At 39.9% G+C, this 13,473-nt stretch overlaps 1 protein-coding gene across 2 annotated transcripts in view; it reads right to left on the bottom strand.

Annotated features, from left to right (window-relative positions):
* Positions 1–13,473, bottom strand: part of LOC133652665 (poly [ADP-ribose] polymerase tankyrase-1-like) — a 43,158-nt gene that overhangs the window by 14,733 nt on the left and 14,952 nt on the right. The window contains exons 6-19 of one of the 2 annotated variants that reach the window (XM_062051661.1): positions 11,573–11,593; positions 9,263–9,357; positions 9,115–9,181; positions 8,830–9,016; positions 6,986–7,107; positions 5,607–5,698; positions 5,437–5,515; positions 5,172–5,343; positions 4,989–5,068; positions 3,365–3,510; positions 3,120–3,285; positions 2,814–3,033; positions 521–630; positions 223–411 (exon numbers count right to left, since the gene is read on the bottom strand). In XM_062051661.1, the coding sequence (XP_061907645.1) occupies positions 223–411; positions 521–630; positions 2,814–3,033; positions 3,120–3,285; positions 3,365–3,510; positions 4,989–5,068; positions 5,172–5,343; positions 5,437–5,515; positions 5,607–5,698; positions 6,986–7,107; positions 8,830–9,016; positions 9,115–9,181; positions 9,263–9,357; positions 11,573–11,593 (1,746 nt within the window). The remainder of the gene's footprint in view (positions 1–222; positions 412–520; positions 631–2,813; positions 3,034–3,119; positions 3,286–3,364; positions 3,511–4,988; positions 5,069–5,171; positions 5,344–5,436; positions 5,516–5,606; positions 5,699–6,985; positions 7,108–8,829; positions 9,017–9,114; positions 9,182–9,262; positions 9,358–11,572; positions 11,594–13,473) is intronic. The other variant, XM_062051662.1, reaches the window with a different exon arrangement.

The following is a 13,473-nucleotide window of genomic DNA, read 5'->3' as shown; positions in this document are numbered from 1 at the left end:
TTGCGAAACGAGTTTGACCCGGCGAAAATTATAGACATGCGATAATAAAATAATATTTTGCGAAACGAATTTGATCCGGCGTCAATAATGAACCGGCGATAAGGCCAAGCATGCGTTAATTATTTTGAGAAACGAGTTTGACCCGGCAGTAATTCTAGACGTGCGGATACTATATTCCCTGCGCCAATTCAAGGAAATACGGTAAGTGATATATGCTGTTACCGTGGCCAGGTCCAGGGCTGTCTGGCCCTCTTGGTTCTTCATTGTTGGATCAGCCCCATGAGCGAGCAGGAGGGCACAGAGCTGTGTGCGACCCTTCTGGGCTGCCTCGTGAAGGGGAGTGAAAGCCCATTTGTCTGTGGCATTCACACATGTATTGTACTTTATGAGCAGAGCTGCTATATCCACATGCTGTCAGAGAGGGGAAACAATACAAATAAGCAAATTCAGATTTTTAAAATGTACAAAATGATGCAAATATTTGAAGCTGTGCGTTTGAGATTTGGGAGTAGACACTCACGCCATAGGAGGCAGCATTGTGGAGAGGTATAAGGCCTCCCTTGTCCTGCGCGTTGACATCAGCCCCGTGCTCCAGCAGATACTCAGCCACTTCCAGATTGTTGTAACCAGCTGAAGAGAAAACAATCATCTTAATTTGGTTCACCCGCACTATAAACAGGTATTGAATATCCTGCTATAACAAAGATAATACTCAATTTTGATTGACACGGTCAGATGTGTAGTAGTTAAATGAGGCCACCAACATTTTTAATATATACTGTCTTTATAGAATGTCATTGGACACTTTTACCAACAGTTGTAGCTGTGGAGAAACATGCTATGAATATATTTTAATTTATGGAATATCAGCTAAGACGAACAGACAATTAATAGGTAGCATGTGGGAGTCAGCAGTCAAACATGACCCTTTCATATCATAGGACTTCCAGCTCAGGTGGCAGTAAAGTACATTTTTAAACAGGACAATGTGCAAAACAATTGGTTTTTGCCTCAGATATTTTTTAATTCTATTTTCATAGCTGTGTTTTTTATTCTATTTGATTGGTTATTTCATGTATTTTATTTGTAAACATGATGTACTCTGTGTGCTGGGCTGCTATAGCAGGGCTATTCAACTACATGATGATGAGGGCCGCAGTTTCAAGAGTCCAAGGGCCACTTCAAAATTTTGATTTTTAGTCAGAAAGTGCCTGTGCAGGTTATATTTATTTGAAACTGTGTTTACTTAATTGCAAAGTAAACACATCGGCTTTCACACTGCACTGTCAATAAATTCTTTATTCTGCCCTTGCTACTCATTTCCAGAAGTTTTGTTGAGAATTGATGTTGAGACTTGTTTGGAAATATTTTCCTTCCTCAGTTTTTTGTTGTTGCATTTCTTCCTTCATTTAAGACTGTAAATATAAACATAAAATAAACATTACAAAAGTAGAACGTCCATTGTGTATTTTACATAAAAATTGTCCATTGTATATTCTACATAAATTAAATAGAAGGTTTAGTGTTTATATTCACACAATAAACTACAAATGTTTAAACATATAGAAATTACATAACATTCACACACCAAACACTGCACACAATGTATGCGACTTATCACAAGAATTAAACCTAAGGTTTAGCGTCATCGCCCTTTATTGGTATATGTATTAAACGAGCTCTGGTTGCCCAGTTACTCTTAGACAAACAACACGAATACAAAAGACATCACAAATTCAGCAATTTCAACACAAAACAAACTACCGTATTTTTCGGACTATAAGTCACAGTTTTTTTCATAGTGCGACTTATACTCGGGAGCGACTTATGTGTGAAATGATTAACACATTAGCGTAAAATATCAAATAATATTATTGATGTCATTCACGTAAGAGACTAGACGTATAAGATTTCATGGGATTTAGCGATTAGGAGTGACAGATTGTTTGGTAAACGTATAGCATGTTCTATATGTTATAGTTATTTGAATGACTCTTACCATAATATGTTACGTTAACATACCAGTTGGTTATTTATGCCTCATATAACGTACACTTATTCAGCCTGTTGTTCACTATTCTTTAGACATTTTAAATTGCCTTTCAAATGTCTATTCTTGGTGTTGGATTTTATCAAATACATTTTCCCCAAAAATGCGACTTATACTCCAGTGCGACTTATATATGTTTTTTTCCTTCTTTATTATGCATTTTCGGCCGGTGCGACTTATACTCCGAAGCGACTTATACCCCGAAAAATACTTTTATGCACAATATCTACTTACAAATGTTTGACAAAGGTTTGTGATTAAGCTAACACGCTGGGATTTCTACCATTGTTGCTGCTTGTCTGGATCAACGTGTCCGACAGGAAGCAATGACTCAAGCACTTGCTTGGGGCCGAACATTCAAACTTTGTTGTCCCGTTGCTAAAAGTCAAGATTTTTGCAATTTATTTTGATTTTTTTTTCAGCGTTTAATAAGTACCAGTAGTCTTTTACTCACCCCACTGCTGCTTCATTGTGCTTTGCTGTTTCCCCCTGCTGGGTGGCGGGAGTATTGCAGACATGATCAACCCTAGTTTTAATGGTTTCATTAGGCCTATTTGGGCCATGTTCGGTGGGTCAAATGAAAAGCTTTGGCGGGCCGTATGTGGCCTGCGGACCATCAGCTGAATAGCTCTGTGCTACAGCTACTACAGTCTTGTATACTGAATACTGTGTTACTGCTATTGGAACCTTATTTCCCTGAGGGTATTTACCCAAAAGATCAATTAAGTTGTATCTAACTGAGATAGTGTGACAGCGGGTATACCTGCAAGGTGGAGTGGTGTGGAGTTGCGGCCTTGAGTGTCTCTGCAGTTGATGTTCTCTGGGGAGCAAAGTTTCTGGACGCGGGCCAGGCAACCTTTTTTGGCAGCATCCAGCAGGGCAGCATCACCCCTAAGCAGATCCTGGATGTCAGTGTCTCCATCTTTCACCATGTCCAGTGGCATGTTGCCGTCTCGGTTCTTCTTAGACGGATCCGCTCCATGCTGCATAGAGAAAGGTTATGTTAAAAAATACAACTTTTGCAAGAAATCGACAATCCCTTCTCCATAATTAACTGAAAGTCTCTCACTTTGAGCAGTAGCTTGCAAATCTCATATTTGCCCTTGGCTGCCGCTTCGTGAAGCGGGGTGAACTTCCACAGGTCGGCGACATTTACTGAGGCTCCATGCCTGACCAGCAACTCTGCAACCTCATAGTGGCCGTAGGAGCATGCGTTGTGCAGAGGAACCAGTCCGCTGGTGGTAGAAGAAACAAACATAAGCACTGATCGTGTATTGAAAATTTTTGAAGACAGTTGCAAAAAAACAAACACACCCCTTGTCCTTGGCATGTACATCAGCTCCGTGGTGAAGCAGGTATTCCACAACAGCCACTCGGTTGTAACCAGCAGCAAAGTGGAGTGGAGTTGAGTGGCGGCCCTCCAAATCGCGACAGTTTACATTTTGAGGGGTGCAGAGTTGCTGCAGCAGAGAGATAACAATGAATTGAATATTGTAATGAGCCTTGAAGGCCTACTGAAAGCCACTACTAGCGACCCCGCAGTCTGATACTTTATATATCAATGATGAAATCTTAACATTGCAACACATGCCAATACGGCCGGGTTAGATTAGTAAAGTGCAATTTTAAATTTCCCGCGAAATATCCTGCTGAAAATGACTCGGTATGATGACGTTTGCGCGTGACGTCACAGATTGTAGCGGACACTTTGGGACAGCATTGTGGCCGGCTATTAAGTCGTCTGTTCTCATCGCAAAATTCCACAGTATTCTGGACATCTGTGTTGGTGAATCTTTTACAATTTGTTTAATGAACAATGGAGATAGCAAAGAAGAAAGCTGTAGGTGGGAAGCGGTGTATTAGCGGCTGGCTGCAGCAACACAACCAGGAGGACTTTGACATGGATAGCAGACGCGCTATCCGACGCTAGCCGCCGACCGCATCAAACACGTAGCGGCTACGTTGTAGCCGGTGTTTCATTGTTTACATTCCCGAACGATGACAGTCAAGCTTTACCATTGGCCTGTGGAGAACTGGGACAACAGAGACTCTTACCAGGAGGACTTTGAGTTGGATACGCGCTACCGTGAGTACGCAGCTGCGGCTTCCAAACATTTGATCGCTTGCCCGTACGTGCGTGCCGCTATGTGCATGTCACGTACGTAACTTTGGGGAAATATATGTGCTGTATGAACTTTGGGGAAGTGAACGGTACTTTGGGCTGTGGGATTGAGTGTGTTGTGCGGGTGTTTGATTTGTATTGGCGGGTTATATGGACGGGAGGGGGGACGAGTTTGTTATGCAGGATTAATTTGTGGCATATTAAATATAAGCCTGGTTGTGTTGTGGCTAATAGAGTATATATATGTCTTGTGTTTATTTACTGTTTTAGTCATTCCCAGCTGAATATCAGGTCCCACCCGCCTCTCACAGCATCTTCCCTATCTGAATCGCTTCCACTGCCCTCTAGTCCTTCACTCTCACTTTCCTCATCCACGAATCTTTCATCCTCGCTCAAATTAATGGGGAAATCGTCGCTTTCTCGGTCCGAATCGCTCTCGCTGCTTGTGGCCATGATTGTAAACAATGTGCAGATGTGAGGAGCTCCACAACCTGTGACGTCACGCTACTTCCGCTACAGGCAAGGCTTTTTTATCTGCGACCAAAAGTTGCGAACTTTATCGTCGATGTTCTCTACTAAATCCTTTCAGCAAAAATATGTCAATATCGCAAAATGATCAAGTATGAAACATACAATGGATCTGCTATCCCCGTTTAAATAAGAACATCTCATTTCAGTAGGCCTTTAAGGGATATTTTAGGAGGGAAAATGTGAGTTCTAACAGACTTCCGTTCTATACTGAGTGTGAGGATGACAAACCTATTTGTTACATTTTTGCAGGAATAAAACAAAAGAGAAATAGGTGTACCAACTCACCTGCACGGTCTCAAGATCTCCTGCTTTGGCTGCTTCAAGAAATCTGTAGTCCACGTCAGAGTTACGTGTGGGAACATTATCTGAAAGAAAATCAATTAGCCGATTAAAATTCTGTTGTTTTTTTTAACTACATTTATGCAAAAGACCATTATCTTGACATGGAAGAATAAAAAGCCTGATCACCATTGAGAATCTGTTGAACAGCTTCGTTACCCATCTGTGCAGCAGTGAAACCCTGCAGGGACACGATGGACGGGTCGCCCCCGTAGCCTAGCAACAGCTTGCAGGTTTGAATGTGACCGGCCAGTGCAGCCCTGTGCAGAGCGGTCTGTCCGAGTGTGTCCACAGCATTTATCTGAGGTCAGAGGTGGTGAGGGGATGACAAACATGCTTCGTGTCTAAAACAAAATCTTTCAGAAAAAGATGCCGGGAGAGGGTTGACTCAAACCTTGGCTCCGTGTTTCTGTAGCACCTCCAGAATGTCATTGTGAGCTCTCTCTGCAGCAACGTGCAAAGGAGTCATAAAGCTACGACACACAAGAAGTAGGAAGTGTTTTAATGTTTGTCATATTAGCAGTTAAAAATAATCGAATCAAAATGTAAAATGTGTAGACCTACTCCTTGTTCTTCTCATTAATGTTGGCACCTTTACGCAGCAGCAATTCAGTTACTTGCTTCCTCTTCGGGTGTGGAGAAGCCACAGCACAATGCTGAAATGAAAACTAGGAATTAAGTTTGGCCATATGTCTTAAAAAGAGGGGTGTAACGGTACGTGTATTTGTATTGAACCGTTTCGGTACGGGGGTTTCGGTTCGGTTCGGAGGTGTACCGAACGAGTTTCCACACGAACATATTAAGTAGGCTTCTAAGCTAAAGTCTTAACAAGCTGCTCTGCTTCTTCTGCCTCTGTCTGTCAGTCCTCTACACAGCACCCAGCATTGTCCCACCCACACAACCATCTGATTGGTTACAAACAGAGCGGTAACAGCCAATCAGCAGTGCGTATTCAGAGCGCATGTAGTCAGTGCTTAGCGTTTAGCAGGTAAGCATCAGGCAGCGGAATCTCCCCAAATGATAATAAACACCTCCCAGTCAACTACTAGTAACATCACTATGAGCCCGTTGACCTTCTAGAAATATAAAAGGCAGCTCAGCTTGCTCGCAGTCCTGGCTTGAGGTGAAGGCTAATTAGCTTTTAGCGTAACGTTAGCTCATTTTGCGGTGTGTGTTACGGACAGCAAAGCCCTGTCTGTTATCTCACTTGACCTTTTTCTGTGTTGATTGAGCTGTACTGAAGCAGCAAAAAAGGACATTATGTTAAATGAAGAGTTTCTGTCTCTGATAGTTGATATAATAATGTAACTGCATCATTAAGCCTGCATGAACTACATGGTGTTCAGGGATGAATAGTCTCTCCTATTGTACTATTTTTTCAGCTATAGTTACATGAATCATTAGTAATGCAGCAGCCTAGTTTTGAATGGCAGGGTCCCTGCTATCACATGTTGATACAAATATAACATTTACATAATAAAAATCAACTACAGGCTTCCCAAATGCTGTAATAAATTAAGCATGATGAGTTGACTTGAAACTGTTTAATATTGCACTTTTTATATGTAGAAGAAAAGTTTTGTCATTTTATTTAATCTGAGCAACAACTTGAGGCAGAATTATTATAGTGTTCCCAATGTTAAAAGGATAAAGCCATTGTTTACAAATTTGGTAAATAAATAACCCAAAAATGTATATTTTGTTGTTTTCTTACTGTACCGAAAATGAACTGAACTGTGACCTCTAAACCGAGGTACGTACCGAACCGAATTTTTTGTGTACCGTTACACCCCTACTTAAAAAGCATACATGTCAGCACTAAATTGAGTGCCTTCTTAGGAACATTTTGGTAAAGTTTGATGCCATCATTTTAGCGTGTGTACGGTAAAAAAATAAGGCAAAAAACACTGTGGTTGTAGATATGGATCTGATTTGGTTCTGACCAGAGCTGTCTCATTGGTTTGAGGATGTTTGAAGCTGATGATTTCCAAAGCCAGCGTCTTCTTCACTTTGGCCATGTCTGCTTCCCGTGCTGCCTGCAGCAGTGAATGACCTTTGAACTCATCTACAAGGAGAGGGAAAGACAATGATAAGAGACCAACAACTACAAAAAACACTTTAAATGACAAACATGTACCGTATTTTTCGGACTATAAGTCGCAGTTTTTTTCATAGTTTGGCCGGCGGTGCGACTTATACTCAGGAGCGACTTATGTGTGAAATGATGAACACATTAGCGTAAAATATCAAATAATATTATTTATCTCATTCACGTAAGAGACTAGACGTATAAGATTTCATGGGATTTAGCGATTAGGAGTGACAGACTGTTTGGTAAACATATAGCATGTTCTATATCAGGGGTCACCAACGCGGTGCCCGCGGGCACCAGGTAGCCCGTAAGGACCAGATGAGTAGCCCGCTGGCCTGTTCTAAAAATAGCTCAAATAGCAGCACTTACCAGTGAGCTGCCTCTATTTTTTAAATTGTATTTATTTACTAGCAAGCTGGTCTCGCTTTGCCCGACATTTTTAATTCTAAGAGAGACAAAACTCAAATAGAATTTAAAAATTCAAGAAAATATTTTAAAGACTTGGTCTTCACTTGTTTAAATAAATTCATTATTTTTTTTTACTTTGCTTCTTATAACTTTCAGAAAGACAATTTTAGAGAAAAAAATACAACCTTAAAAATGATTTTAGGATTTTTAAACACATATACCTTTTTACCTTTTAAATTCCTTACTCTTCTTTCCTGACAATTTAAATCAATGTTAAAGTATTTTTTTTTTGTGTGTGTAAAGAATAATAAATACATTTTAATTTAATTCTTCATTTTAGCTTCTGTTTTTTCGACGAAGAATATTTGTGAAATATTTCTACAAACTTATTACGATTAAAACTCAAAAAAATTATCCTGGCAAATCTAGAAAGTCTGTAGAATCAAATTAAAATCTTATTTAAAAGTCTTTTGAATTTCTTTTAAAATTTTTGTTCTGGAAAATCTAGAAGAAATAATGATTTGTCTTTGTTAGAAATATAGCTTGGTCCAATTTGTTATATATTCTAACAAAGTGTAGATTGGATTTTAACCTATTTAAAACATGTCATCAAAATTCTAAAATTAATCTTAATCAGGAAAAATTACTAATGATGTTCCATAAATTCTTTTTTTTAAGTTTTTCTCTTCTTTTTTTTGTTTGAATTTTAAAGAGTCGAAATTGAAGATGAACTATGTTTCAAAATTTAATTGTCATTTTTTTCGTGTTTTCTCCTCTTTTAAACCGTTCAATTAAGTGTAAATATCATTAATTATTAATAACAACATAGAGTTAAAGGTAAATTGAGCAAATTGGCTATTTCTGGCCATTTATTTAAGTGTGTATCAAACTGGTAGCCCTTCGCATTAATCAGTACCCAAGAAGTACCTCTTGGTTTCAAAAAGGTTGGTGACCCCTGTTCTATATGTTATAGTTATTTCAATGACTCTTACCATAATATGTTACGTTAACATACCAGTTGGTTATTTATGCCTCATATAACGTACACTTATTCAGCCTGTTGTTCACTATTCTTTAGACATTTTAAATTGCCTTTCAAATGTCTATTCTTGCTGTTGGCTTTTATCAAATAAATTTCCCCCAAAAATGCGATTTATCCTCCAGTGCGACTTATATATGTTTTTTTCCTTCTTTATTATGCATTTTCGGCCGGTGCGCCTTATACTCCGGAGCGACTTATACTCCGAAAAATACGGTATTTGTGGTTTTGTGCTTAATAGGACTCACAGGTCAGTCTCTCCTTTAACTCTGGGGTGGGGGCCATGTCCACAGCACTCTTGCTGTGGCAGTTGAGCAGGGTGGGATCAGCACCGTGGCTCAGCAGCAAGGAGCAAACCTCCACACGGTTCTTGGATGCTGCCTCATGGAGAGGAGTGAACTGCCACAAGTCCATGGCGTTGACACAGGCGCCATGCTGAAGCAGGGAAAAGGTTGACTCAATAGAATCACACGAGCTAGTCTTTACACATTGAGATATTTTGAAGGCAGGTGCATCCATGAAATTAAATATACCTTAAGCAGAAGCTCAGTAACCTCAAAGTGACCGTAGGAACAAGCATTGTGTAGAGGAACCAGGCCGCTGAAGTAACAAGGTTAGGGGTTAAGCGCGCCTGGAATTATGAATACAGATGTTCAAGAAGGTCTGCATTGTAGCCCTCACCCCTTGTCCTTAGCGTGAACATCAGCTCCATGCTGAAGAAGGAGTTGTACAATGCGCACTCGGTTGTAGCCGGCAGCCAGGTGGAGAGGAGTTGACTGTAAGAGAGCACACCTTGTTAACGCACCTGCAGGAAAACATGGCTGGTTGGCTACTTGACTGTGTGCTGCCTTCGATGGCCAAAAGAGCAAGCAGCTGATTAGGGCCAGAGCCAATGAGATTGGGCTAGGTGAGCTCTGAGCTGCAGATGAATGGTGAACGGCGCAAAGTCAACATAGGAGTGGACAAAACAAACATCAAACCTAATCTGCTGTCAATATTTCGTCAGAAATGAGTGAGGACTAATCTCATTATTGATTTGTAATAACTGTCCTACATGAAGCTGAACAATTGGTAGTGAGCTGGCAAGAAAGAGCATACCTGTGTCAAATCCTAAAAATGGACTGATTGATGTTACGGTTGGGGAAGAGTGACTGCTTCCTGTCTGCTATGCAGAACCATGAATAAAAGCATCAATTACTTCACTACCTTCTCATTATATCCTATCTAAAGTTAAAGTACTTGATCACGCTATCAATTAACTAATTCTAGGGGTGTAGCGGTACGTGTATTTGTATTGAACCGTTTCGGTACGGGGGTTCCGGTTCGGTTCGGAGGTGTACCGAACGAGTTTCCACGCGGACATATTAAGTAGCGTAACGCACGTTGTGTAAACAATGCACACCGAGGCACAACACACGGCATGCTAGCAGCTAACGGGCTAGGATAGACTGACCATACGTCCTCTTTTGCGGAGCTGTCAGGGCGGACTTTCTTAAATGTCCTCAAATGTCCGGCATTTTGAGTTAGGGTTGCGTGTATTTTCAATGTACGTTCAGGGTTAAGAAGGGGTTGAAAACAAAACAAATTGTGCGCGCAGCAGCATTGGTGAGGGAGGGGCAGAGACAGTGAGAGAGAGAGAGTTATGATAAACGCGCATGCGTCGCCAGGCTCTGCTTTTTATCCATAGATTTATCACATTTAATTTTTTATTATCTATAGCAGGGGTGTCAAAAGTGTGCCCCGGAGGCCATTTGCGGCCCACAGCTAATGTTTTAAAGGCCCACGGCACATTCTAAAAATACTATTCAAGTAAACAAAAACATAACAAAAGTGAAATAAAAAAGCTTAAAGGTTAAATGTAATTTAGACTAATAAAATAAAGCTGTTTTTTTTACTTTCAAACTGTCATTGTTCAAAACATAATATTGAATCAAATTCAATGTTATTATGAATTATTGACCTATCCAAGGTTCCCATTACTTCACATCAAATATTACACTAAGAAAAATATTTTTGGTGGAAGATTTTGCAAATTTGGTAAATAAATAACCCAAAAATGTATATTTTGTTGTTTTCTTACTGTACCGAAAATGAACCGAACCGTGACCTCTAAACCGAGGTACGTACCGAACCGAAATTTTTGTGTAACGTTACACCCCTAGCTAATTCTAATCTGGATTTGATCAAATCCCCAGTGTAAAAGCATTTACATAAAGAACACCCATTATCAGCCAAGAAAATAAAATGTTAGTCAAAGCAAGTGAAATTGTCATTCTTTTTTAAATGTTGCAAAAATAAGTCATTTTAAATACACATTCCATGCAGGGATATTAAGGGGAAAAAAGAAAATCAAATCAAACTGCATCTCCTAGGTGACAGAGTCTGCTGTGCAATGGCATTGTTGAGTGCAGGATGGCAAGCAGTCAGAAATCATTGACAAGAAGGAAAGCATAGCACTCAAGAAAGTCATTCCTGCATACCGACCAACTTATCAGGGGATGGGGAATAACACACAAATTTCACCAGACATAATTGCTTGACAAAATGCAGAGAGGGGCGAGCCTTTGGTCATGCATGAGTAATCATCAGAAATCATGTCAATAAGACAAAATCAAAAGGTCAGATACTGTGTGAAAACTGACTGAATAAAAGTGTGGGTGAGTGTAAAAAAAAAAAAAAAAAAAAGAGAAGACAGACGCTTAAGAAAGCAGGCAGTGGAAAAACTGAGCTCCTCTCCAAATGTAAAAAGATGGGTTTTTTTAATCTTTGACACAAAGAAAAGTCACTCACATGCCACTCGCGCACACTAACCCGCACGCGCACACACACAGAGGAGCATCAGGGTGGCATACATGAGTGACCCACACACCCGTGATGTGCAATTAAACGAGTGACAGCCATCTTATTGGTCAAATAAAACAATGGATTAAAAAGGAAAAAAAAGATCACAACAGTGCATCAATCAAGTGGCTGTTATCAAGGTCAACTTACCAGCATTTTTTGAGATGTTGACTGATCGACAAATGTTGCCAGAGTCACACGGAAAACAAAACGAAAAAAAATAATTACAAAATGACAGCATCGGGTCACAGATAAATCTATTCTCCCCTCTAAAGTATGACTAAACACAACTTCAAGGCCTAGTCATAACCACTGATTAGTCAAAAAATTCGGGCTAAACAGCTTTAGGGTGAGAAAGTTCTCCACAGTTTTTAGCTTTAGTATTTTCAACGGTGCTTAAATCCCACAACAAACATAAATTGGAGAAAGACAAGGCAGAGTAAACAAAATAAAAATATGACAAGGCGTGAATGAAAGCAGCTTGTGATGATTATACAGTGTCGCTGCTCTCTTTCTTTGGCACCCATTTATTTTATAGCACAAAAAATTCACTATTTGTCACAGATAATTTGCACCTGCTGCAAGGAATAACACGTCTCTTAAGTTTTTAGTGGAAAAAGATGTGGATGCTGAAGAGGGACCCCCTGCCAAGTTGTAAATGTTCTATTTTGCAGTTGATCTTTTTTATTTATTTACATGAAACAGTGCGCTTTAATGAAAAAAATCTGCTCTACTAACAGATTATAGCATAGCTGCCCATTTCCACAGGTAGTCCCCCATACCAGTGTGGGTGGCACTTGGGAGAAAGGTGCTCCTGGATTCGTACCAGAAACCTTCAAGTTTCTGGACGACCGCTCGCTCATCTGAGCCACGACATGCTTGCTGTGCATTACCGTATTTTTCGGAGTATAAGTCGCACCGGCCGAAAAGGCATAATAAAGAAGGAAAAAAACATATATAAGTCGCACTGGAGTATTAGTCGCATTTTTGGGGGAAATGTATTTGATAAAAGCCAACACCAAGAATAGACATTTGAAAGGCAATTTAAAATGAAAGCTGCAAGCAGCGATGGACGGGACCGACTTTGAGGGCTCATCAAATCCAAACCGGAGCAGTAATTAAAACTCTTTCATCAACTTTTAATCAGAAGGGTTCAATCTCTCTCCTGTGCTAATTGGAAGCGGACACGACAAACGCGCTCAGAGGAGATAATGTTTGAAAAAAGGTGACTGTTTTTACTCAACTTTTGTTTTGAAGGGGGAATTGCAAACTTCCTGTTGATTTTTGCTGGGGGTTGTCAGTGTATGAAATCTAGGTCTAAGTGAGACCTACATAGAGGTTTTTGTTTCATGTCTCTACGACATTCCTACTGGGAGTTAGAGGCAGTTTTCTTCCTAGGGGGGGCTAGAGCGCAATTTTGAGTTTTGGGGTTAGGTTTTTTGATTAGATCGCAATTTTCGCCAGTCCTGATGTGTGTGTCCAATTTGGTGAGTTTTGAAGCATGTTAAGGGGGTCAAATTACAGCTCAAAGAGGCGGCGGTATAATAATAAAACGCTAGATATACAATAGGGTACTCTGTCCCAAAGGGACATCGGTCCCTAATAAATAAAGAATAGTGAACAACAGGCTAAATAAGTGTACGTTATATGAGGCATAAATAACCAACTGAGAACGTACCTGGTATGTTAACGTAACATATTATGGTAAGAGTCATTCAAATAACTATAACATATAGAACATGCTATACGTTTACCAAACAATCTGTCACTCCTAATCGCTAAATCCCATGAAATCTTATACGTCTAGTCTCTTACGCGAATGAGATCAATAATATTATTTGATATTTTACGCTAATGTGTTAATAATTTCACACATAAGTCGCTCCTGAGTATAAGTCGCACCCCCGGCCAAACTATCAAAAAAACTGCGATTTATAGTCCGAAAAATACGGTACTTTATCATCATTGTCATCTACCGTATTTTTCGGACTATAAATCGCAGTTTTTTTGATAGTTTGGCCGGGGTTGCGACTTATACTCAGGAGCGACTT

The sequence above is a fragment of the Entelurus aequoreus genome, linkage group LG06 (assembly GCF_033978785.1).
Source record: "Entelurus aequoreus isolate RoL-2023_Sb linkage group LG06, RoL_Eaeq_v1.1, whole genome shotgun sequence".
Lineage (NCBI taxonomy): Eukaryota > Metazoa > Chordata > Actinopteri > Syngnathiformes > Syngnathidae > Entelurus > Entelurus aequoreus.
The sequence above is the reverse complement of the archived record's forward strand: the minus strand, read 5'-3'. Positions and strand labels throughout refer to the sequence as shown.